This window comes from Ambystoma mexicanum, chromosome 5q (genome assembly GCF_040938575.1).
Source record: "Ambystoma mexicanum isolate Mex_15411 chromosome 5q, UKY_AmexF1_1, whole genome shotgun sequence".
Taxonomy (NCBI): Eukaryota; Metazoa; Chordata; class Amphibia; order Caudata; family Ambystomatidae; genus Ambystoma; species Ambystoma mexicanum.
In genome coordinates this window covers 670,277,378-670,305,037 of record NC_090933.1, presented here as the reverse complement: position 1 = coordinate 670,305,037, position 27,660 = coordinate 670,277,378, and the positions used below count along the sequence as shown (strand labels likewise).

The following is a 27,660-nucleotide window of genomic DNA, read 5'->3' as shown; positions in this document are numbered from 1 at the left end:
TTTTTGGCAAACACCGCCATGGTGTATCGGAAGACAGTGTGCCGGTGGAAGGGTCTGGAAAATATACCGTGTTGGCAAGAAGGGAGGGAAAGGGTAGGAGAGTGAGAAATGGTTCATGTGACATATGCAAATAGATGGAAAAAGACAGGAGTGGCTGCAGTATTTGTGTGTATTGTGCCAATTTGCGGGTACCTAGACAGGCGACTACTTTGTGTGGTGATTTTAGGCAGCTGTCGTAACGGCCCGATAACTTCTGCCGCGACTTGTTTGCAGCGACATCTTTCCATGGTGAGTGGTGGCAGGTGAATTTCAGAAGGGGAGTGAATTGCACATGACATAGGTTGGGTGGGAGTGCGCGTGGCTGTGCTCTGTGGATGGATAGCGATAGTTGGGCACATGGTGGTGTGCAGGAGGTTGCGGTGGGTCTGTTGAAGGATTAGACTATTGGGTGCATGGCCGAAGGCCGTAGGGCATGCACTCAAGAGCCTAGACCTTCAGCACACCCACGGCAGCAATGCATGCCTGACTCTGCATCTGGAAGAGGGTGGTGCTTGCATAGTGTGGTGTGTGCAGATTGGTTGGAGTGGGGCCAATGTTGCGAACAGTATGTGGGTAGGTTGGAGTGTCACAATGTTTTGTGAAGAAGTGGGTACGGCCGTAGTATGTGAATGAAAGTGCACAGGGGTGCCAGAGATAGTGTAATGTTTGTAGATTATGGTAACAGTTGCATTTAACGCTGTATAGCTCCATTGCGGTGCAGAGGTTGGGTAGGAGTGCTGGTGCCAGTGGTACGTATGTGCATAGTTGTAGTTGGTGACATGCATGGTTGCATTACGGGGCAGGAGAATGTGTGCAAGGAGCACACCCACTGCAACAATGCAGGTTTGACAGTGCATCAGGCACAGGGTGGTGATCTTTGGAGAATGGGTGTGGAGCTCATTGTAGACATGCTATAGCAGCATAAGTGAGTTGAAAAGCGTGTATTGTATGTTGCATGGTTGTGGTGATAGTTGCAACATGCTACAGTATTTGGTGCACGGCAGGAGATGGTGCAGTGAGAAGTTGTGCTGTGTGGCCACAGGGTGCAGTGTTTATATAATGTGAGTATGGAAGAGGGTATAGTTGAAGTTCAGCATATGTGATTGGTTACTCTGCGGTGTGCAGATTTATTGAAGTAGGCCCAATGTGATGAAGCTGGTGTGCTTAGGTTGCCAGTGACGCACAACATTGTAAATGGCAGTTGGTAGGGGGGCGGGTGCAGGCTGTGCTATGTTTGTGGATTCTGTTAATTGTGACACATTTTCGTGAATGGGTGTTTTATGGTGTGGGGGAGTTGGGTAGAAGTTCCGATGCATATGTTACGTGTGTGCATAATGTTAGCTGCCCACATGGTCGCATGCATGGATCCATAGTGTTGTGGTGGGTGTGGGCAAGGGCTGCACTGTTGTGTGAATGGCCAAAGGTGTGCTGGGTGTGCCTCAGGATCTTTGTGGATGCTGCAATCGTGCATTCTTTAACAGAAGGTTTTGGTGGAGGGGCTTTGGAATCAAACAGAACGTGTACTGAGGGTGTTTAACAGTAAATATGGAGTGGTGCACAGAAATGGTGTACAATGCAGAGGTTTTGTATGTGATTGCTGCATGCGTGTTTGAAAATTTGACAACACCCAAAGGGAGTGCTGCAAAAATGCCTGTGCAAAGGGAAGAAGTATTGTCTACTTTACTGGCCCGTGGCCCTCACTGTAGATGGAAAAGCGCATGTGCCAGATCTTGCCATTATGAGCATGGTGGCCATGCAAATGGAATTGTGGGAAATAGGCAATTAGGTGTTCAGGGTGCGGTTGACAGGAAGGGGCAGTACCATTTCCTCCCAATACTGTGTCGTGGGGTTCGTTGAGATGGAGAGACGCACAGTGCCTATCGTCGGTGATACCTTTGTGCGCCATCTGTACAGGTGTTGTGTGCAAAGAGGCGTTGCTGGTAATTTCGGGTTGGAAGGAGTGGATGCTTTCTGGGGCTGTCAGGGTGACTGCATTTTCAGCGGGATGGTTCTCCTTTGCAGATATTTGGCATCTATCATGAATACATCTACGATGCAAGACCCAATCCCCTACCCAGCTTGATATTGCTTCCCCCTGCCACCTACCCCCTCATTATCACGAAAAGGTAGCAAATTCTGCAGTACTTTCAGGATTGCACGTGCCACATCCTGGGTGACCATGTCGATGTATGTGGATGAAGAAATCGTGCATAATTTTACTGAAATTTGTAGTGGACGTGCTTCGGAATGGCATGACACTTGTACTGTACATGTGTAACGGTACATTTGAAGTGTTGTACAGGAGTGACAGTGTTGAATGATGGCGGCTTCGATGCGATTGGTGGATGCCTGTGTGCCTATTTACGCGTAACCCAATGAGATGGTGCTGAAGAGAAGATAGTGTAACAGGAAGGACTGCTCCAGCTTTACAGGGGTGCAGCCCTCTCGGTACTTTGGGAAGCGCATGTACCACAATCTGCCCTTCGGAGCATGTTGCCCAATTGACATGGCACTGTGGGGATTATCCAATCTGGTACTGTGGGTGTGGTTCACAGGAGGGGGTGGTCAAACTGTTGTACATTATACTCTGCGTACTGAGGGTGGCTGACATGGCAAAACGCATTGTGTTGACTGTAGGTGATCCCTTTGTCATAAATCTGCACAACTATGCCTTGGAAAGACACTTTGATGGCAATTTTGGTTTGGAAGTAGTGGACGCATTGTGGAACGCTGTGTATGAGTGCAATTTCACCGATATGCATGTACTTTGCGAAGCCCTGGCCACTTTTGCAACAGTAGATGTTATCGTCATCCACTACGGTGGCATGCGTACGGATTACGTGGCTTGCTTAGATTTGTTCCGTCGACTGAGGAGATTACTGGATGTCGTGAAGCGGCTTTTTTCCCACTGCCAATGTGCTTTTCTCATCCATAATACCACGATGAGTATGGGCCACTGCTCATGGATGTTCTGAGCCAGACGCAGGAAGGTGTCTCATCAACGGAAGCATGTATACTTTTTGTCTGCTCGTGGAATGTTCTTCTGCAACAATGACCTCGTTAATTGTGGAAATGCAGAGTTTTTCCAAGAAAATTGAATTTTGTTGTCATCCATTGATAATGTAGTTTTGTTTGACCATCTACAGGATGTGGTGAAGAGTTTACTGCAATAATGTGAGCACAAGAAAACGCACAAGCAAATAAAAACCGAAAAAAGGTGTTCCTCTAGAATTATCTCAAAAACAAAGCTCATTTAAGAGCCTCCCCTTACCGCAAACTCCCCCTACCCTAGTTACAACTTATTCCCCCATGCCCAAACGAAAGCCACATCTGGGGATTTTGCAGATGGCGGTCATGGAAATGGGACTATGGGGATTATTCAATCAGGTGATTAGGGTGTGCGGCAATAGGAAGGACTCCGGCTTCACTCGGTCCCCGCCCTTGAGGTACTTTGGGAAGTGCACGTGCCATGTTCTGCACTTCTCACCATGCTGGCCTATGGAAATGGGACTGAAGGGATTGTCCTATCAGGTGCTCAGGGTGTGCGTCACAGGAATGCGTGCCAATAGGAAGGGTTCCTCCTGCTTTACATGGGCGTGGCCCTTGCGGTACTTGGGGAAGCACACGTGCAACATTCTGCACTTATCACCATGCTGGTCAATGGAAATTGGACTGTGGGGATTGTCCAATCAGGTGCTCACGGTGTGCATCGCATGAAAATGCACCAATATATTTTTCATTACTCTGTCTAGTGAGGCTGGCAGGCAGAGATGGAGAGACACACTGTCTTGATAGTCAGTGATGCCTTTATGGAAGATCTGTTCCAGTATGCCTTAGAAAAAGGCTTTCATGGCAATTTCGATTTGAGGGAGTGGACCCTTTGTGGTGCTGTGGCGATGTGAGCAGTTTCGGCATTGCTCTTGCAATATATTGACGAGTGGCCACTTCAGCTAGCGTACATGGTGTGGTTGTGCACTATGGAGCGTTCCATTTGGGTTCGATGGCTTGTTCCTGTATGTACCGTCAACTGGAGAAGGTGATTAAAGCAGTGAAGTGCTTTTTCCCCACTGCCAAGGTGCTTTTCTCATGTATCCCACCGAGAATCATATGAGACTATTCCAAAGATTCCTGTCGCCAGCCAGAGGTCAGAAGGGGTCTCATCAACAGAAGCATGTGTGACTTCTTGAATGCTGCTGGGATGTTCTCCTCTGAGAATGACAACTTTGGTTCTCGATTATGTACACCTTTTCAAAGCAAATGTAATGTCTTTGTCGACCAGTGGCCATGACATTTTGTTTCACAATGTACAGGCTGCATTGAAGACCCTATTGTAAGAATGTAAGCTGACGTACAAACACAAAACACAAAAATACTTTAAAAAATCGCAAAAAAGGGTGTTTCTATGCATGCACCTTTTTAAAAAGAATTTAAAAAAGGCTCATTTCGGAGCTGCCACAACTAATGACGTCCCCTATACTGGTTGAAAGTTATTCTCCCACTCACGCACATCACAAAGTCCACAGATAACGCGATACTTGCAGGGTGGCACGTGTTGGATACGCCCTTTTGAAGATGATGGTCATAGAAATGGGCCTGTAGAGGCTACGGGGGTGGGGCAATAAGGTTTCTTGGTGTGGTGTGTACACACAGACAGTGGCACACGGTGTAGTTGTGGACAAATGCAGAGGGTGCCATTATGGCTGTATGTTTCACGAGCCACAGCGTGTGGGTTTTGGGGGGTTGAGGGGGAGTTCGAAATACATTGATTTAAAGTGATTGGAAAACCCTGTGCAGTAGCTGCTCATTGTGAATTCTATCATGTGGATGTGTAGTGCTATGGAGTACCTGCAATGAAGTGACTGAGTTTGGTTTGCCTGTGTGACACTGGTGATCTGCAATCATACCGACATTACTGTTCTTCATTGTGGAGGGAAAATTGCGCAGCATGTTACAAGAGTTTCAGTACGGTTTGCGATGAAGGAGGCACTTGCCCAGGTCATGTGTCTGTTTCCGATCTCCTGCATAACTTTCTATCGCATTACGCAGACACTGATGTGGCTGCATTATTTTTCATTTGGTCCGTAAATGGAGAACGCACGGTACATTGCGAAGAAATCTATTTGTGCTCTTCTACGGCATTTGCCAATGGCGTACTTCACACATAGGAATATGACATTTCACTGCACGAACACTTTCCCCCAGCAATAACTTTCATCTTACTATTCCTGCCATCCCGATTTCTGCACACCCCTCCGAATTGCATTGGTGCCCTTCTTGAAAGTTGTGGAAGAATATTTGTAGTAAGTGTTGTGCACTGAAACTCTTCCTAACACTCTGCAACACGCCAAGAAAACGCTTTCTACAGGGATTCCCTCCCCCCCACTTTCCACCCAATTCAACTACAGTGTTTTGCACAGTGCCACGCCTCCCGCCGTGCCGCTGTACATTGGCAATTCCATTGTTCATCTCTGAGAGGAGCTTTCTTTATTTCCCGCTTTTCCTTTCCCAGTTCTTTTCTGTTTATTTTAGTCTTCTAACACACGCTACAGAAGGAACGGCAGGAAAGGCCCAGTACGGAAGGGGCTGCACTTGCATGGATACCATAGGGGAGGTGCCGAGAGACAGAATTATTGGATGGCCCTCACCTACATAGGCACCAGTTATTGTCATGCTCCTGGAAGGACCCTTTTCAAGCACTTCCAAGTACCTTCCCTCTGTTGCGTAGTACGTTGCTATAGATGCACAATACAATGCCCTTTGCCGGGTAAGGGTCTGTAGCGCAGTATATGGTCTGCAAGGATGTTTTAGTGCTCCGCTGCCCTATAGGAGTGCTCCTGTTGTTAGCCGCAGCAGATGTAAATGCTGTACATGAAATTACCCTACTGCATTGTTGGAAGGGTGGTAGACTGCCCGCTGGTCCCTTGTGCTTCCATTTCAGTTGTGGTCACATGCACTACAAACACTTCATGCTGCGCCATCAGCGGTAGGAGTAGCATTCACGGTGGTGCATACATTCTGCAATACAAGAATGTTTACAACAACGCTCAACACAGCTTCATTACGTGGAGGAGGTAAACAATTAGTCGGCGTGACCCATGCGGCTACAGTTCTTTCCTAACCACCACTGACATTGTTTGCGTTCTGCACATTCTGTTCTTTGCTTACTTGCCTTTACATGCACTAGTATGTGCGTGACCAAGCCGCACCACCTTTGCCATTTTGCAGACTCACTGCAAACTATCCCACCTGCAGTTACATGTTTTCTTCAACGTTATGACCCGCAGGCGACCTCTTGACACTTTCTGTCAGTGTTCAGTGCAGAGCTGGTGTGTCTGTTTCACGGGTCATGGAAAGGCAAGCGGCACCACAAGCAAATTAATGCCACATTTAACACCCCCCACCCCGTTACACTGCAGGTTGCTGTTCCTTGTTTACCAGTGGGCCTCATACAGCCAGGCGTGCTGCAGCAATACCTTGGTACGTTTGCAGAGCCAAACACGTAGTCTGCAGGAGTACTTGAAATGGGGTTGCATACCATATGAATTCGTAGGGCTGGCGACGGGGCTGGGGTTACGAGCACACAGAGGATGCCCTACGCACATGTACAGCTGTGCAACGGATACACGTGCGCTCCCACATCCATTCTAAAGTGCATTAGAAGATGTGGACATGCGGCCACTAATGGAGTCCTACGGATTGCAGTGTGATTGCACATACGCCGGCCCGGTGCAATCTCCCCAGGAAACCGCCATATTCCTCACCTTCAGTCATCCCAGCCAGGACTGTGCGGCACAGATGCAGCATGCAATGTTAACACAAAAGGAGAAACCACTCAAACACTCACCACCACTTAAAATGTACATATGTAATCGCTAAAATGCACCAACACTATTAGGAAAAGGAAGGGGTAGCACAAATGGATACATAGACCAGGGATTTTGGCCTTTCCGCATGTTCCTCATGAGGGCAGCCAAGGAATCAGTGGCAAACGGGACTTTACGGTTCTGTTGCAGTACCAAACAGCTATCATCTTCACAGAAAACACTATGCTACAGCAACGTTCCGGTTACTGTTCCCTACTAAAAAAACCTATGAAATTCACTAACAAAAAACGTTGTTAAAGGGATGTTATGGTTAAATTGTACTACTAGAAAGCCTATGAAATTCATTGGAAAAATTTTCCTACAGGGACTTTATGGTTACAGGTAAAACCGAGGAAAAAAAAACAAATTTGCCAGTTATGGTAAGGTACGCAATGTGGGATGTTTTTACCCATGCATACAAGCCCTACCATAAAACTGTGCAGTACTGGCATGGAAAACATCATGATGGCCAGAACTCCCCAGAGAGTGCACAGGGAAAACATGAAGAATAGGCTGCCACCCATTTTTGCCTATGCTGTGAGCACAGGAGGGCACTGCCTAAAACCACCATTGGGCTACACACACACTAGCCTGAAACCATTGGGAATGGCAATGCTGATTGCCAAAAAAGCAACTCAGAACTGTGGGGAATTCATTTTCTTAATCCCAAAAATGGTTGCATTACCAGTACTCACCACTATCAGAAAGCCGGCGTTTTAAAACCACCAAACTTTCGTGTAAAACTGCACAAATGAAACAAAACCAGACCAAGGAAAGACTTGCTAAGAGGTGGAAGAATGTAAAACCATATTCTGAAATGACTTGAAGGAAGTAATTATTTAATGTATAGGTACAAATTGTCAGTTTGATTTGAATGTAGAAAACTGGGAACAAAAAGTGACATTTAGCTGAAACCTGGCTTAGTGAAACTGGATTCTGCCTGACAACTACCCCCGACAGGAGAAACCTGTTCAGCCACTCTTCCCAGGCCTAGCTGCATCGTGCTGCCCCATGCCAAAAGGAGTTGTCACCTCTCTGATTAGATTAGGGGTGGAGCACCTGGGAACTGGAAGGAACAGAACAATGCAACTCCCTTGACTCAGGCAAATGTTATATTGGGGGCGTCGTAAAGTGGCTTCCTCTTAGGGGAAACTGTGAGGGGCAGTGCCTCTGCTAGCAGCTGAGCTTGGGGGAAGTGGATAAACCAGTTATTCCACCCTGTGATGTGGGAAGCCACACCCCTTTTTGACCAGGGCATAATTTTAAAAAGATAGATAACTCATAGTGCGGACTTGTCAGAATTATATAAGTAATATCATTATTTTTGTGATTTTTCTGTGAACATTTTGAGAGGCGTTAGGACCCTGTGGTGTATTCTGGGGGGTTGCTAGCGGAAAATAGGGTCTCACTCCAAATGTCTGCATGTTAAAAATCTGACACTTCATCAATTAATGTCCATACTCCTTGCGCACATGTGTGTAATTTTGGGTAAATGTCCGATATTGCAAAACTAGTTAAAAAGCGCAAAATGCTGTCATTTTTGAATGCAAGCCCCCAGGAAGATCAGATGCGGACAAGCATGGACCATAAGGAATATATAATGTGCACATGTAATTTCAACAAATTGTATATCTGGGAAAGATGTATTTGAATCAAATATAGATTTGTGGGCAAACTGACCAGGGGAGGATCCTCTGACCCATAAACAGACCTCATCATGATGACAATCCATTTCCTTCCCCCAATCATGGTAGAGGGGAGAATTGAGCCAATGACAAGTAGAGAGGGGCAGGCTTAGCTAGGCCCAGGCACACACCCATTTTCAAAACACATAAAAAGAGACTGCTGGGACAGGTAGAGACATTCAATTTCATTTGCTGCGGAGCATGCTGACCGACGACTTCACATCCAGAGATCCAACACTTAGACTTCCAAGCTAAACAGAGACTACAGAACTTTGAACCAAGAAGGCCCACTGCAAGCAAAAGTATTTGTCAGCAGGCCTCAAAATCATTTGCAAACTATTCCACAGCCGGGCGAGCTGTCTGAATTCTTTTGCCAAGAACTCTTGCCAGTACCCAGAAAGCAGTGTTACATCCAGAATCCACTTGATCCGGACCGGAAAGCAGAGCAGTATCCAGAACCAGAGGCCGCTGAATCCAGAGAGGCTAGACTAGCAGAGCAGTGCTGACCCAGATCGCTGTGAGCAGAACCGGTGCCTGATTGACCCGCCGAGCAGACAGCGCCGCAGCCGGACGTGTTGACCAGATCCGTGACGAGGCCTAGTTCAAATTTATATTGTGAGTACCTAGCAGAACTGTGCAGAACCAATCTCTGAGTTAAAATAATCTAATCCAAACTATTTTAACCTAAGTAGAACTACCTCCTAGAAATCGTGTCATCTGTCATTTTTAAAGCTGCACCACTGTTACCTGTCAATTCTGCAGCTGCAAGCTGTCACCTGTCATTTTGAGTTTACTTTAAATCCGAAAAACTACCTTTATTTAATCGTCCGTATCTCTGGAACCGTTTGGGCTAGGAACGAAATTTAACTTTCATCTGAAAGCTTAGAATCTAAGCTTTCCAACGAGCCTACTCTCCCTATACTTTTTCCGCAATCACGAATTACGCACTCGCAAAATTACCGCGATTTGCGATTTTGGCTCAATTTCTCCACTTGTCAAAATAGCAGCTCCATTCTTTCTTTTGTTAAAATCCGTTTGCAACTTGGTAATAACTCATAGAGCATTGCTAAAGTGAGCCTGAACTAATACCAACACGCATCTCCCACTCACCCTGAATCTCTAGAGGGAATTAAAATCAGTTGGCACATTTTCCCATCCATTGCCATCACATTTAAAAGCATTTTGGGCCTGTGTTTCAAACTCCTACCTGTTTCCTCTAAGCTTGCTGGGGGGGGAACTGAATTTCGTATTGTATTTGATTGCATTCCTGAGAACTGTGTGCTCCTCTTTCCATCTCCTTCCATTTCTTACATTGCATAGGGGAGGGGGTGAATTGCCAGAGAAAGTGATTATCTTATCTTTTGCTAAAATCATATCAAGCATTTCTGTACTGCATTTTATTCCTCATTGCTTTCCCTTGAAATCATAAAAGTATTTTTGCTACTTTATCCATCCTATACTAACTCCTCATTGATTGTAAAGAAGTGTGCTAGTGCTAGATTACCCATTGTTGATCCACATCATATGTCTAAGTGTACTATCCGATATTAATTTATTATAAAGTGTGATATATATATATATATATATATTGTTTAAATTGTCAAACCTTTTAATTTGCAAAACAAACCTACTTCTGGGCTCAGTGGGGTCAGGGGGATTCTAAGAGGGGGGTGTTATACAAGGGTGGTCATCCAGAGTACTGAACTAGACATAAAAATACATTAATAAGGGTTTTCCTCAGCATCCCAGACTAGGCATTGACTTGGCTGTAGTGTTGATTGAATATCGCTTACAGCAACCAAAACTCGCGCCACCACTTTGCACTGCAAGGACTAACACCTATGACCTTAAAGATGACATCGCAAATGTCATTGTTGAACATCGGTGGGATTCTCGTCTTTACTGCGACTCGCTATCCGTTCGGGCACTTCAGTGTAGGCTCGTCAGGTGGGAGGACGTGTACCAGCGGTTACTTCTGGCTCAATTTCAACAGTTCATCAACGAGAAAAGGAATCGCTCCTTACTTTATTTTTCTTTGCGACTGTTCTTTATTTGAGAAGCACGCCAAAATTGATTAGTGTTTTTTTTTGTGCAATTTTGTGAATGGAGATGGTTGACCTGAACTTTATAACCTGTGCCAAACTTGGGCCAGTCCATTTATTTTCTCAGAAAATGTGAGCATTCAGTAAAGTTAGAATTTAAGGGCGGTCATCAGAATGCATTTAATTAAGGTGTCATTCCTACACGTTGGTGAATGACAATTCTGAAGTTAAAAGTAAAAATAAATAAAATGTTTGGAAAAAGTTATCTGCGCCTCTATTAATAAACCCTAAGTAACCACTAACTATGTTATTTATATTAGCTTCTCCACTTACTTTCTGTATATTTTTATTGTGTAGCAAATATATTTGCTAACTTAACTTTTTCAGGCACGGCAGTACTCATTTTTCTCTCATACTTTTTTTTTTCTTTTCAGAGACGAGGGGCAATCTCGTATGACAGCTCAGATCAAACTGCATTATATATTCGTATGTTGGGTAAGCATTTAAATTGATTGAGCTATTTTGTCTGTTAATTAGATCTACCTTTTCTTTGGGATATTGTCTTTAAATGATTTGTTCGTTAGGTGTTTAAAGCAACATTTTTGTCTTTAACCAGGATGAGAAAACATAAGACATGTCATGGAGGTTTTTAGAAAAGCAAAGCATTGCAATATAAATATTTTGTTAAATTAAACTATTCAGCTTTGCTAGTCGAGTTGTATGCGTTAAAAGTGAAATGTAAAACTATCCAACAATAATAAGCCTAGATGTTTAGTGGTTTAAGCAATCTACTGACATGGCCATTATTCATGGAAACCTAAATTCTGCGTGGTGGGTGACAAGTACTTTGTGAAGTAAGATGATAGTTTCTAAACAGATCGGCCTTCCACATAAAATGAATCTCTCATCCTAGATGTTGGCCAGCTAGAACAAGCAATTGGTATTTAGGTGGTGATTTGAATTTATAAATGGCTGCATGAAATTGATGCTTTTGGAAGTTGCTCCTCCTTTAACAATTGACTTTACAATAAAAAAATGTACTATGCTGCTTGCATTCATTCGTATTCTGAAAATGCAATGTCTTGTATCTGTTACGTTATTTATTTAGCTTTCACACTGCACACCTCCCCAGTGTAGTGGTCTTAGAGTTCTGCAACCTTGTCCGTGTTGGTGAACTGTGACCCCACCCAAGGTGCAAAGCAGACGTACGTCGTCATTGAGGGAGTGAGAAGGAAATTAGGGTAACGGTAAGAGTGAATTGGCAACAGCCGTGGAGGAAAGTGGGTGAGAGATCAGAGGAGAAAGATGACAAGGTGAGGGGAAGATGAGGTTTGCGTGATTCAGTAAGCTGGGATGCATGCACTGTAGTAGTTTAGACCGAGTAGTCGTAAAAAGCATCAGGAGCTGTCTGTAAATGGGCACATCCTTTATCGTGTCAGTTAAGGAGTTGTGCTCAAGAGTTCCTGAAGTTGTGGAGGCTTATAGCCCAGATTTTCTCATTGCATCCCCTAGGAGGAGTCTTCGAGATACTTGGTGCTACTGAGCCAGCCGGCAGAGGTGTCTGTGCCAGGCGTTGGCTGTGTGCTGAAAAGACAAGTTGGCCAACACAAAAGGGCAAAGCAGCAAACAAATCTTCCCCACTGGAAGCCATATTCTGATAGTATCCTAGGGTGGGAAAAGAATGAGTGCACACCATTATATAAAAAAAGGCCTGACCTTATCCTGTGCTATGGGGGAGAGGGGACGATGGAAATATGATGAAAGGTGATATACTGTGCCGGGCTCTGGTGGGTGCAGTAGATAATTACATGGGATTGCCTGTACTATGCGGGAGCTATATAGCTGGTAGGCCATAGTGCAATATCCATATATAGTAAGACAAAACATCATTTGAAGCACAGTATGAGCTTTTAGCGAGTCGCAGCAATTAACGGGCAGAAAGTTAGGCAAGGCCATGCTAAGAAGGGACTGTTGCTTAGTCTCGCCTGAGATATCATTAGACATGGAACTTAGTAACCTGGGCCTGGGAAATGGGCACAAGTGGAAAGTGCACAAGTGCTAAAGGCAGAGTGAATTAGAACTGAAGGAGGAGAGATGCGAGTTGTGTGTGAAGAAACTGATTGTGTATGGCTGATACAGCAGTTGCGCCTACATCCCGTCACTGTTCCTCCATTATTTTGTCACTCCCCAGGAAGGGGTATGGGGCCAGAGTAGTTATCCATAAGTACATTCTTGCACTGTATTTTTAATGTGCAGTTGTGCTGCACACCTACAGATGCAAGTGCCCCTGCTGAGGTGAAGAGTACTTGTCGGTTTGGACATGGTGGGTGAAAGGGTGTGGGGGAATACTTAAGTCTCTGTGATTTTGGACCCTAACAGCCACAGAATACCCTCTATTCAAAGCCAGCCGACTAGTCTTCTACCTGGCATGCAAAATGCTGGTTCCAAAAAGCTAGGCACTTACATTAGTCCCAAATGGTGTTATGAGATGATACAAGTCATGAATGTTTTCAAAAATTGATCAGAAGAGTTTGTACCTCTGAAGTAAGACTTTGGTGAAAGAAGTGTCTTTAAAATGTAAAGGTTAGCTGCATAAATGGACACAAATAGCTATGATAAAAAGGCTCTGTGCTGTGGAGCTGTGTGCAGTTTGTGCTGCACAGAATAACGTCCAGTATACTGCATGCCTGCCCCATCATTTATTGCGTAAAGAAGTTTCATGAATCAAAATGTTCACAATGCTAAAGGAAAGTCATACCTGGATTATGGTGTTGAGGCAGGCAAGCTAATCGTCAACTCCAGGTGGACAGGATGGTCGTTGCCTGCCATTGATTTCAACTGTTTTCAATGTAGTGTTAAAAACCACTTTGGGGGAGTGCAAGACCGGTAACAGTCCTCAAGACCAAGCCAGATAGGCCTTAGCGCAGTTTTCCATCCCTGTGGTGTGCCCACGAAAGAGGTATCTAACGCCATTGGCACTGTGAGCCGACATTTGGGGTGCTGACACTTTGTTTGTTTTTAATGGAACTAGGCATTGCACAATTGATGCTTCTGTGGCTTTTCAGAACGACGCAGACACTGATGACTCATTTTAGTGAATTCGTTGTTAAAGTAAAAGGATAAAGGCCTAACTTTCCCTACAGTAAGATGCGTCCCTACCTAACTTGCGAAGGTGCTCATCGGTCAGTGGAAAGTCTTAAATGAATCTGTCCACCATCCAAACTAACCCTACCACTAACCTAATGATGAAAGACAACAGAATAACTCCCTTCTCCTGTTGTGTTTGCTGCTTGTTCAATATGTTATCTTAAAATAGTCCATGGGGACTATTTTTTATCAATTCACACATTTCATTCAGTATTTTCTAGGGTTTTCCCCTCGTCTCTTGGGCTGTGGTTTTCCATTCTTTTCTTAGCTTCCTTTTGACTTTTCCTATCAACGATACTGTTCCCTTTTTCCAACAATGATACATTTCTCTGTTTTGTGATTTCTCTGTTTCGTGATTTACGTGATTTCTCTTCTTTTCCTAGTCTTTCCTGATTGACCAGAGTATGAACATTCCAACACTGTTTCTCCTTATCTGATCTGGATATTTACTGGATATTTCTCTTTCACTGGGACGAGTATCGGTGTTCCAGTAATGATTTTAATTATCTTCTCTACATATCAAAGTGACATACTCTCCTTCTTTACTGTTAGGAGTATGAGCTTTCCAATAATGATTCTCACCAGATTATTACGTTTTGGTGGAGTGATATCAGCGCTGTTAATGCGACTGCAGCCCTCCACAGGTTTCTTGTAGTCATGTCACTATGCTTCCCCTCGTTCCGATAACAGCTTCTAAGATGCTGTGCATCCAACGGTACTTCTTTCTTGCTCGTTTTTGCGTCCCTCTCGGGTTCCTGCTCTCACAACTTGTGATTAATGCTGGCGTGCATGCCAATTCATAACTTGCTGGCTTCTTTCCTCTCTCGAATCCTTCCCTTTCATACAACATAGCCATGGGACTTCCCCGCGGCAGTTACGTAGTCCTTTCTCTGTCTTCCATGACTTCTCTTTTCCTTCACAGGTCATCCTCCTTGTCCATGTTAATGAAGATTTCTCAGTTAAAGGAACACTTGCAGTTTCTTCTTGACAATAGCACATTTTAATATTTTTTTCGCATAAATCTTTACAGGATATCTTAGGAGAGATATTATTGGTGTGTCCTCTAGCGAGTTCCTCACAGGAAGCAAAATCTCTCCCGGTGAGGTCCTACTTGCCTCTACCCCTAGGTAGTGTATTGTGGCGCGTGCTCACCACCCTAGCCTCACAGGGGGAGGGGGAGGCTCCCCCTTGAGGAGAAGGGATGAATTCCCTCGATTTATCACATTCCCTTAAATATAAATTACACATGTCTGTGATTGGAAATAACTATTTGTAGGACCTGGAGGTGGGTCAGAGAGTGTGCAGGTGAGTGGGCAGCGGGCTAGCTGGGGGACTTTGGTGGGGAGGGGGTAGGGTTGAAGCATTCCAGTGGGCACAACCAAGGAAGAACAGCTCATCCTTCTCGAAGTGGTGAACACGCTGCTTTTCAAGGACTTGCTCCCTGCAAACACATATGTAAAGCCACAAAGATTCTGCATGACAACGCTATAAGAAGTAATCCCCGCACTAAAGCGGGGGGATTACATGGCAACACTGGATATGAAAGATGCCTATTTTCATATTTCAATGATCCCAGTGCACCGAAAATTATTGCGTTTCAAGGAGGCAACCCAGCACTACCAATTCAAGGTGCTACCCTTCAGAATAGCGTCTGCTCCAAGGGTATTCACCAAGGTACTAGTGGTGGTGGCAGCGCACCTGCGCAGGGAGGCAATCCCAGTCTACCCCGACCTGGACGACTGATCACAGGGGAGTCGCCCCATCTTTGCAAACAAAACACGCAAAGAACCATAAACTTTCTCTTCCAGTTGGGCTTCTCAATAAACGAGAAGGTAAAGTCTTGTACCAAACACAACAAAACAGTTCCTAGGAGCTGTCTTAGACACAAAAGCAGGCTTGACCTTTCTATACATGGGAAAGAGTTCAGAACATGCTTCAGCAAAGATCTCAGTATCAAGCTGGTCGCCAGATAAGCGTACGCAAAGCAATACGTTTACTAGGCATGAGGGCATCGTGCAAATACCTGGTCCCACACGCACGTCTGTGCATGGGCCCCATGCACGAGTGGTTGGCGAAACAGTGGTCAGCGAAACAGTGGTCTCAGGCAAGCGGTCAGTGGGACGATTTAGTGGTCGTTTCACCGAACACTAGTTCGAAACCTACGCTGGTGGACAAAGAAAAACCTGTTACAGGGAAAACCCTTCCACGATCTGGAAGCGAAAGCGATCGTTATAACAGACGCGTCACCCTCCGGGTGGGGGGGGCTCATTACCTTCACCACACAGCACATGATCTCTGGACTCTCATCACGGCACAGAACCACATCAGCCTGCTGGAACTGCTAGCAGTATTCAAAGCGCTTGAAGCATTCAAAGCTCAGCTGACGAACCAGTTAGTTCAAATTCTAACAGACTGTACCACTGCAATGTTATATGTGAAGAAACAGGCGGGCACACACTCTCCAAGTCTGTCGAAACTGGCACAGAAAATATGGAGATGGGCACTCAGACGGAGGATGACCCTATCCTCCAACACGTTCCCGGGGTACTCAACACTCAGACTTTCTGAGCAGAGATCCCCTACCAGAGGAACACGAGTGGCAACTAGACTCAAGTGTTGTAGACTACATCTTCTCAGTGGGGTTACCCCACGCTAGACTTATTTGCTACAGGAGAAATCGAGCAATGCCCAGACTTTGCATCCAGGTTCCCCCAACCAGACTCCAAGGGGAACGCCCTATGGATGAACTGGTCAGGGAAATTTGCTTACGCTCCAAACACCCCCCACCCCCCGACTCCCTTAATGAGCAGGGTAGTGAATCACAGAGAACAGATGGCGCTTCTATTAGTTGCTCCCATGTGGGCAAGACAGCCATGGTATCCACATCTGTGCAAACTGTCAATGTGCGATCCCATCAAACTCCTGTGTCAGACGAACCTACTGAACTAACACAGGAATAACTGTACACTCTCAACCACACTCTATGAACCTGGCAGCTTGGCTCCTGAGGTCCTAGAGTTAGGTCACCTTAATTTGCCAGAATTTGCCGCTTATCAAACCCATCTAAAACACGGTTTATTTTTCGCCTCCCCCTTACCAACACACTGTCAAAGCTAGCTTTGTCTATCACTCCACTCAGTTACTCTGTTAGGTGTAGGCCTTCCTCCCACTATGCAGGACTCTCGCATCTACATCTAGCTGCGTTTATAGTACTACAATCACTGGTTGAACTGTCTCAAAGCTAGGCGAGTTTAATATTACAGTCACCGGTTTAACTGTATCTCAAAGATAGCTGTGTTTAGTAATCCAGACGTAGGCCTTTCTCCCACTATACAGGACTTTTGCATCTAGCTAAGTTTTTAGTACTAAAATCACTGATTCAATAGTCTCAAAGATAGCTGTGTTTATATTGCTCTCACTTGTTCAACTGTATATTAAAATTAGCTGTTTAGTAATCCACTCGGTTGCTCTGTCAGACGTGGGCCTTTCTCCCACTATAAAGGATTCTCGCATCTAGCTGTTTATTATTGAACACACTTGTTCAACTGTTTCTCAAAGTCAGCTCTGTTTAGTTGTCCACTCAGTTGCTCTGTTGGGCGGGGTCCTCTATCCCACTTTATAGGACTCCCACCATCTAGCTGAGTTTAGTACAACGGTCACTTATTCAGCTGTGCCTCAAATCTAGCTGTGTGCAGTACCCCGCTAGATTGCTCTGTTGTGCGGGGGCCTCTCCCACCTTGCAGGACTCTCCCATCTAGCTGTATTTAGTACTGTAGTCACTTGTTCAACTGTGTCTCAAATTAAGCTGATATCATCTGACAATTCTATAGTTACCAACTATACCCTTCTTCACACCACATAATCTGTTACTGCTGTCAACCTCTCCCAGGAAGACACACACTAGGGACAGCCACTGGAAGAACCCAACAATATAACCCTAGCAAACCTCTGCAACCCTACTCGGGACAGCGTCTGAATAAACGAGCAATATCTGCTGCCTAGACCACCAACAAATTGAACCCAAAGTAATACTGGACAATCTCCTCCACCAAGTACAAGACAGCCAGGAAAAAATAATAATAAACCCCATAAAACCGATCAAGCGTAAAATGTTGCTCAAACTAATTGGACCAAAGGATAGACAAAGAGCAGAAACAGCAAACACAACTGAACACCACCGAAGATTCATAACTGCAGAACACACATACTCCTACATCCCGTCCCCTTTCTTCCATACTTATGGGACATCTCTCTGTCCTGTGAGACGGGACCGGAGCACTTTGTAAAAAGCATCCATATTTTTTTCAAAAATGTGTCCCTCTCTTTCCTGCGCGGGGCCCGGCACGTGGCCGTAACCCCGCCCACCTTGGCTCTGCCCCGCACAATGCCCATCAGTCCTTTTCTCTGCACGATCGGGGCCGGACGCACTTGCATCCTCGAAGATTTTCTTCCCTTTTTTCTCTGGCTCTCGCTAGCGTTCGTTTACTAGTCTGTCTTTTAAACTAGATTTTGCAGACTGTTCATCGTGTCACCATCGCTTCGCGAGGGCGGATCCCCATCCTCTTTAGAGTGTTTGGGTCCAGAACACCGTGGGACCCCTGTTTTTACTGTGACTCCCTTTCGGTCTGGGCACTTCAACGTCGGCGGGAGGTGGTGTTCGGACGGACTCCTCCTTCTCATTTTCAGGCGTTCGACGAGAAGAAAAAACGCCCGGTAAGTTCTTTAATTTTCAGAGCACCCTGGCTGGGGGATACCTTCCCGGGTTCCTCTCGAGTCGGGAGGGGCGTTGTGCTGCGATGCAGCCCGCAGAATGCTTGCCCGACGGACCACATCAGAAGAGACCAAAGCCCGGTGGCGGCAGCACAGCGAAGGGAGCCGGAGACACCAGGCCACGAGGAAGTGTGGAGCAGCCGCCAAAACCCTGCTAGGACCTGGCGGGAAGGAAGCAACCGCTCTGACCAATCTGGAGGAAGATTAAGCGAGACATGCCACCTCCCGCACTCCATCTGCTCCACCCCTACCTACTCATCCTTCTGCCACTCCCTGAAAGCTCATCTTCTACACCCCCCCGACTTCCCTTCCCCACCCCTCCTCTCCTAGCCCCCTCTTTTCCCCCATCCTCTCTCCTTCCCTTCTGACATTAAATTAGTAACAAATACTACTTAAAGGCAATGAGAACACCAGATCACTCCCCCTCCTCCCTCTCCCCCTACCTCAAATCCTACAACATAACTCCCTTCACCTACCCCCTCCTCTACCCTATCCCCACCCCCCCCTTGTAAATAGTTCTACTTCTTGTTCTAATGACCTGTTCATGTTTGTAAATCTGCTTCTCTCACTTTGTACCTGTTGTTATATTGTAAAGCGCTTTGGCTTAAAGCGCTATATAAATTCAATAAACATAAACCTCCCCGACGTGCTCGACTATTGAAGCACCCCTTGAGGCAACAGGAACGCTTGAGTTCCGGGAAGTCGGTTGGTGGGTTGCAATATGGGCCCACACAACCCAAAAGTGGGGTGAAAGCCTAATGACCCCAGTATGGGGTGAGGAAGAAACCACCCCGAAACAGAGTGAAAACCTAACAACCCGTGGATGGGGTTAGGGAGAAACTACCCCAAATTGGGGTGGAAGCATGATGACCCCAGGGTGTAGAGAGAGGAACGGCCCCAAAGCGAAAACACACCCCAGGACGGGGTAAGTGACCAACATCCCCAAAAAGGGTCAAAATCAAACCAACCATGGGTGAGGCAGAAGAAGGAAGATCTGAACGTGGGAAGGAGATCCCGAGACCCCAGAGTGGAGAAAACAGAGTGAGAAAGACATTACAGAAATCGATCAAATCTGAATCCCGGAAATGACCTAAGAGTTACAAATCAATATGGTATCAAAAGCCTGTTATTGCTTCCATAGGGAAGAAAGAACCTTAAGTTAAAGTGAACTCAACCCAAGGTGTAAGGGTGGTGAAAGAGACTTTCTTTTGCTGGCAGAACCTTGGGGCTCAGGAAACAGTATAGAAGAAAGAAGCCATACAGTGGGCCAGAAGCCAACCAACAGTCGAGCGTTTGGCAAAATTTGTGTTCTTTTTGTTAGTTTCTTTTTGTATTAGTGGTAGGGACAGAAATCGGGTGTTCTGGACAACAATATATTGTGGTGTTGGACTTCCTGACGAGCAATCTTTTGACTACTTTATTTTCTTTAAAATAGGGATAGAGAGGTTTATTTTGAATAAACAGACCTATCATTCAAAATGCCACCTTCTACGTCTTCTGATTTTGACTTGGTACAAGGGGGTGCTAGAAGTGGGATGCAAGCAACCCGATACAAGGTTGGGACCCATGAGATGACTTGAACCCAGTGCCAGAGTTCTCAAACATGCAACAACTCAATCCATTGGGTTCGACCTGTTCAGCCGCACAGAGGTAGAACTTGCAAATCCCCCCCACCCCGCAAACACCCTATGCGATGTGGTAGACACCACCACCACCACCATACCAGACTTGGCTTTAATCCAGAGAAATTTGATGGAAGCTTTTGAGAGGGAAAATTATATATAACGCGAGTCTGATTACCCCTCTTTCCGTTGCCCAGCGGCTCTAGTGATGATGTTTACAAACTAAACAAATACAGTTTGTTGTATATCAAATACATCATAGAACCCCACACAGATAACTAATCAACAAACTGAATTCATTACATATCAAAAATGACTAAAAGGAAACGGTATGCCATAACACAAACAATTGTTATGGTTATCATGGCTTTAAAAATGAATTAATTATACATAAAACTAAAGTAATAAAGGTGTTTCAACAAGACAAAGTGTAAACATTCATAGCCACTTTGTTTACAAGAGTGCCCACAGGTGATTTATATGGGTCAGATTATCTGAGATACCTATATAAATCAACTGTGGGCACTCTTGTAAACAAAGTGGTTATGAATGTTTATACTTTGTCTTGTTTAAACCCCTTTATTAGTTTGTATTATGTATAATGAATTCATTTATAAAGCGATGGTAACCATAACAATTGTTTGTGTTGTGGCACACTGTTTTTTAGTCATTCTTGATATGTAATAAATTCAGTTTGTTGATTAGTTATCTGTGTTGGGTTCTGCTGGGCAACCGAAAGGGGGGTAATGAGACTCACATTATATATATTTTCCCTGACTCAGTTCCCTTTTGAGTTCTGATTCCATCCCCGCCCCCACCCCGAGATCAAAAAAGTGGGAACTTACCTGATTTAGGTAAGAGCTTTTGAGAGGGTCATCCCTGAAAGGCCGTTTTATCTTGGATACCTTGAGAAAGACAGGACCCGCAGAAATCAGTTAGTCGTCCTGAGGAGTCATAAGATGTTAGTGATGGAACTGGCCCACTTCCACATAACAGCAGGACGTCAGGGGTTAGGAAAGACACATGATCAAGTCCTTAGCAAACTCGACTGGGTCAGTGTTTATGCAGATGTTGAAGCCTATGTGGCCAATTGTGAGATTTGCTAAGTGACCGCCAGTACCACAGGTCCCAGAGCTCCCTTACAACCGTTGCGTATCATTGTGATTTCCTTTTCCAGGTTAGCCATGGACATAATCAGCTAAATTAGGCAACAAGCATGTTCTTGTGTTGGTGCACTATGCTAGACGCTATCCAGAGGCTTTTGCCATTCCCAAACGTCTCATCTTCCTGTGTCGAGTAGGGTTCCCAGGAGTCATATGAAAAAGTCCAGGGCACCGTCTCTGTGCTGTCTGATGCTGGAAGTCAGAGATACTAAATATCAAAACCCTCTGAACTTCTATACATTGCACCCTCGGACAGATGGGCTGGTAGAACTTTTTAACCAAACCCTAAAACATATCCTCAAAGTTAGTGGAGACAGATGGCAGGAACTGGGATCTCCTGCTATCATGGGCCTTATTCGTGGTCCGTGAAATCCTTTGATCCTGTCTGCGGTACCCCTCAACCTCTTTGAACTCCTCTATGGATGAGGGACTTTCTGGATATGCTAAGAAAAATCCTGGAAGGAGAAAGAGGCACCCCTACCAATTTCACAAGTGGGCACCAAATTAAAGTTGCACAATAAGGCTGAGGTTTGTGGTCATCTCGCCTGAGCACAAGAACACCAAAAAGAGTTGTCAAACTACTGTGGCTCATTCTCTCTGTGGGTGATCAAGTCCTTGTTTTGTTACCAACCTTTGACAAGAAGATGATCTTCAGGTGGAATGAATGATATAAAGTTGTAAGGAACTCATGGTGGCAACAGTTAAGACACACAAGTGATCACAGTTCAAGGATATTTATTAACCTGGATGCAGGCTGGAAAAATGCCCAATCTAAACCTAAATCTAAGATGGGAGCAAGCTTCGACCATGAAATGAAAATAAGGCCTTGTGGCGTCTTGTCAAAATAAAGGGCCTATACAAAAAATAACTATTTCTGAATCCTTAAAACTAAATACAGAAATAGTGTTGGATAGGGTTTGCAAAAAGTGAGGATTTGATTTCCAGGGTTCTCCCTTCCCCACGTTTTTAGCACAGGACAAGGTGGGACTCCTGAGCACAGCACACGCTCGAGCTTTCCCAGCAGCCGACAGTTCTGCACCAGTTATCAGGTTCTTCGATGGTCAAGTCTCTTTTCCACAAGTCTCTTGTCTTCGAGGGCCTGATGTTTTCAACCAATAAAAAACAAAGTTCTGTTCCACCATTACTTTAGGTGATGACTTCACTGCTGGGTCCCCCTCTTCCTGGCGTAGACCTCTCAAGTCAACAAATCACTAAACAGTTCCTTTCTCAATGAGCTTTGAGTGATGACTTTTCACCCTTGAATCTCCCTCGGCCAGGTTCGGACTGGGGACAATTCACTTCCCCTGTTCTTTTCTTGCAATACTTCTTGCTTTCACAAATCGTAATGTCTTTTAACACAGTTCCTCAGGGTTCACCCCTGTTGGTCTGCCTCCCTCTGCCGGGTTCACTCTGGCCGCTTTTATAACACAGTTCACTATGTATGGGACTTTAGACTTCGCCCCTCCTCGTTAGCATCCCTCTGCCATGTTCACTCTTGCCAACTTCGATTTTCATGCCTTTCGTAAACATCTGACGGTCAGTCTTTCAAATGTACAGAGGATTTATAAGTCCCTTTTGCAGCTTTCCCAAGGCCTTCTGGTATTTGCAGTTTCACTTAACATGGGATAGACCAGAGTCTCTTGAGTGAGCTCCCACATGGTGCTGAATCCCTCTGCAGCTGGTCTCCCCTTTATTCTTTGAACATTTCACAACTTGCCACTTTGCTGCTTTCACTCAACTCAGTTCGCTTTTCATCGGCCCTCCCCTTGACTCACTGGCTGTGATGAACCGCTTGGCTGTTCGGAGTATCTGGCGTCAAGGTCGGTACCACGGAGACCAGCATCTCTCGCCGGCTTGGTTATCAGAGGAGGAGGGTCTCTTGTACCGTTGACATCTGCTGCAGCACACGCTGGCTATTATTAAAGGTCTTACGATTCCTTCTGCTGAGGGTTCACAGGCCTTGGTCGGAAAGGGCAAGATCGCTTCTCTCCTTGTCCCCCACTCGGCATGCGCCGTCTTTCTCCTCCTCTTGAGCTTCCGTGCTGAGTTAGCTCTCAGGTTGTGCTGTCTGCCTTGCTCTTCGTGTGCTTTCGTGCGCCACCTTTTATCCCTGTGCAAAAGGCCTGTCAGGTGTGTGATTCTGGTCCATTGCCTGACTTTGCCTGACCCTTGTATTGGGACATATCGGGTCAACGGCTCTGGTGTTAGTCTGTTGTCTTTTGTGTTGCGCGAAAGTGTTGTCGGAAAAGGGGGTTGAGGTGATCCTCTCTCACTGGTCCACCCCCAGGAACTGGATCCAATAGCGATGGATTTTTCCTGGCCACCTGGATGACAGATCCCCGGGGACAAGCTTCAGGTTTCTTAGAGTCCTCAAAAAGAAGGCTCCTCTTAAACAATCTAATATGCCAACTAGATAGAAGGTAAAAGACCCAGCTCCATCATATAAACCTGGCAAAGGTTTGGAAGACCGACCCAGTCGAGCAAAGTACGGTCACCATGGTGACCCTTCTCATACAAAGCAAAAAGCCAAGACCGCCTAGTCCAAGAGAGTATTAGCCAAATAAAATCTGCGCAGGATCCTTCAAGATAAGTTGGCATAATTCCCAGATCAGGAAGAGGGGAAACATTTCTTCCACTCCATTCGCACACCTCCATGGCAGTCCGTCAACTTAAAACCCTACCACATCCCTGAGGTTTGAAGGAAGATTATATCTGAAGAAATAACTAAAATACTCAAGTTGAGGGTGATCGAGCCTTCTGAGATCCCTTTGTCCTCCCAACAGTCGTGGTTTCCAAGCTTGAACATTTTTGGGACATTTTTATTGATTTCCGAAGGCTAAATTCCATCCCAGCCTTCAATAACTATCCTAATGCTCAAATTGACAAATTAATCGAATCGCTTGGAAACGCCAAGTTTATTTCAAACCTTACACTTGACAAGGTTGCATTGGGAAGTCCTCCTAAATTCTGCAGATAAGGAGAAGACATTTTATCACTCCCCAAGGCTTATATCCACATTTCTCCTATTTGGGGGGCTGCACCATATCCCTGCCAGCTTCCAACACCTGATGGACTTGGTAGATCCTACGCCTCGTTCGCAGGGTCTTACCTTGATGACCTCCATAGCTGTGGTTTGGAGGAGAATCTAGGGGACCTTTATGAGTTCACGAGGCAGTGGTGGACTGGCCTATAGAGAGCTCTGGAGATTTCCCAGTACGCTTCTGCACTCTGGGCCTCTTTTGTCTGGTATTTCCAAATGTTCCCATAGGAAAAAAGTCAGCTTGCTGAAAATGTGCAATGTGAGGCCCCTTTTGAAAATTATTTCCAGGGCATCTTTTGTTTCCCAGTCCAGTATGTAGGGACTGGTATCATCCATCCCCAACTGGTAAAGGCAATGGCACTAAAACCTCAACCATAGACCAAATGGGAACTTATGGTCACCCTGGGACTGGCCTTTTATTACGTATGTTTGGTTCCACATTTTCTACCAATGCTGCCTCTTTCACGGACAAGTTAGAAAACTCCCAGAATAACAATCTTATCCGGACGCTGCAAGATCAAAATAGTTTCAAGGGCTTGTTCAAGATCCTTTGCGACAAACCCTTTTTGAAGATTTTTGCTTTCAAGAGAAATTTTCTGTTACAACCAGGTACATCCAAAGTGGACCTAGCGGCTATCATGTCCCAGTTGCATGATGGCCAGAAACACCTGGTATTATACACGAGCAGAAAGTTGTTTGTGTGTGAGCCAAAACTTTGCAACTTTGTAACTGGAAGCCCTGGCCATCAAGTTGGCTGATACGAGTGTGCGTTACTACCTAGCAGGCTGAAAATCCGGACTCCGTACTGACCGTTCAGCCCTCATGTGGATGTACCTGAGAAATGACACCCAACGCCAGGCTAATGCAATAGTTTCTAGACCTGCAACCTTTGTGTTTTACCATTGAACATAGAAAGGGGATAGAACAAGATAATATAGACTCTTAGGTGTGACAGAGAAATTATCCTAAAGTGGGCTAAAAGCCTGGTGACCCCAGTGTGGATGAGAGAGCAATGGTGCCAAAGTGGGGTGAAAACCTGATTACCCCACAGCGGGTGAGAGTGAAACAATACCAAAGTGGAGTGAAAGCTTGACGACTTTGGGGGGGCTTGGGGGCGGTGCTTTGAGAGAAACCATCCCAAAAGCAAACCAACCCTGAGGTGAGGCAGATGACTGAAGATCCCATCATGGGAAGGAGACCCCGAGACCCCATGGTGGGGGCAAACGAGAGTATAGGAATCTGGGAGGTTATCTCACGGGCAACACGGGTTTGAATCCCTGTCCCGCACTTAGAGACTAGCCTCTGGTATTAAGCGAGCCATGAAATATGAATTTAAGAGTGGAAAAGACATTACTGGAATCCGTCAAATGCAAATACTGGAAACAACCAGGTATAAGATTTGCAAATCAAAAGGGTATCAAACTGTCTGGATTTCTACCAGAGGGCAGAAAGGACATAGAGTTAAAGTGAACACTTTACCCAAGTTTTGTGGGCGGTGAAAGAGATTCTTTTGCTGGCTGAAACACAGAGCCCAGGGTCCCCCTCCTCACCTGTACAAGAATGAAACCACACAGTGGGCAGGAATGGGTGAGAAACCAAACTTTGTGTTATTTTTGTTTGTTTCCTTTGTATTGGTGGTAGGGACAGAAATCATGGCAGATAGGATGTTCTGGACGACAGACAAATATTGTGTTCATCCTTATGGGCGCTCTTTTGATTTCTTTCTTTTCTTTAGAAATAGAGATTAGACAATCGAGGACATAGAGGTTTATTTTGAATAAACCGGTCAATCATTAAAAATGTCACCTTGTCCATCTCTTCTGATTTACCAGTCTTTTTTTTTTGTTCAGGTTACCATACAACACCGATTTGCTAACTTTATATCCAATTTATTACAGAAATTGTACTGTAAAATGGACCATTTTAACCCATTGTTGCTTGTACAGCTCTGTGTTCCTCAGCAAGGCTACCTAACAGGATTGAGTAGTGTAGGAATAGTTCAGCCTTCAAGCTAACAATGTAAAACATGCACCTAAAGATCAGCATTGAAGGGGCCATTGGTCGGCCAACAACTGTGTAGAGAATGGAATTAAAACAGAAGTAACTCTCAGGCAAGGGAAATGGTGATGTGGGCAGCTTCCACACATTTTAATAGTCGGAAGTGGTTGTACGTCAGAAATGCGCATTGCCATTTTAAAGAGTCCTTAAAAAATGAGCAAATTTATTTAGGAGTTGTTTTGTAGATGTTATCATAGTTATCTACTTCTGTAGTTTTTGGGTAGAGAATATCGTTATTTGGTTTTGGTATGACCTCAATAATTGCCTCAGAAGCAGTCCCTTAAATTGCTCCTAATTGCCTTTTTAAGATGTATAGATTCAAAAGAAGAGGAATGAGAACATCTTTGTTTGAAAAAAGGTTGCAGTGATCATGTCCTGGGCTTTAGCAGTTTTAAGCTATCTTGAAGTCGCCTTGTTTTTCAGTTTTACTAATGGGTAATTCTATCTCCGCTTTTAATTTTGGTCTTGTTATCCACTTAAAGTAGCCATTTGGGAAGTTTTCTTTTTTGTGTGTAACATGTACAAGACATGTTTGTTCCTTTAAAGATGTGCTACCCTCACGTCTTAAGCTTGACACCCTAGATTTCTGCTTTTTAGATTTAAAGTAATTTGCCTCCTTTTGTCCAGTTTTGGACTAATGTCGTTTTATTGATTCTATTACGAATGTTACTATAGTTAAACGTGTAATTCTTTTTTATTTATTTCATGGTCTATATTAGTTTTGGCTGTTACGTGGCACTTAAGCATTGCATAAAAGCCAAAACTACTGTATTCAAGCACAGCTGATAACATGTGAGGAGGGACACAGTTTGTAGGTGTTTTTTACCCGTTGACTGCCCATGGCCCTCCTAAACCCTATGGCCATTCCCACTGCCCCTTTTCGCCCAAAACAAAGCCTCCTGGGATCTGTTTGAACTAACCCCATCAAGCAGTAATATCAAACTTTGGCCTGCTAGCATTATTTCTAAGCAGTCTGCTAAGAGTTAATTACCTAATTTCAGATTGTACTTGGGTAAACGATTGAACAAGGAATTAAGTATGTTTTTTTTAATATGATTTTACACTTGGTGAGGAATGGCCAGTCACAAATACCTTGTTTTCAATCAAATTGATCAAGGCATCAGTTGCAATGGAATTATTGGTTCCATTAATGCGACACAATTTGTTTTCTCTGTTTTTAAAACTCAATTGAGCTTTGTATCAGGCACCACAGGATGTGGTTTTTGCCCAT

At 44.9% G+C, this 27,660-nt stretch overlaps 1 protein-coding gene across 2 annotated transcripts in view; it reads left to right on the top strand.

The window, feature by feature from the left end:
• The window catches only part of PDE7A (phosphodiesterase 7A), a 1,871,135-nt gene that overhangs the window by 210,378 nt on the left and 1,633,097 nt on the right, over nucleotides 1–27,660 (top strand). For both annotated transcript variants that reach the window (XM_069621123.1, XM_069621122.1), the window contains exon 2: nucleotides 11,064–11,124. In XM_069621123.1, the coding sequence (XP_069477224.1) occupies nucleotides 11,064–11,124 (61 nt within the window). The remainder of the gene's footprint in view (nucleotides 1–11,063; nucleotides 11,125–27,660) is intronic.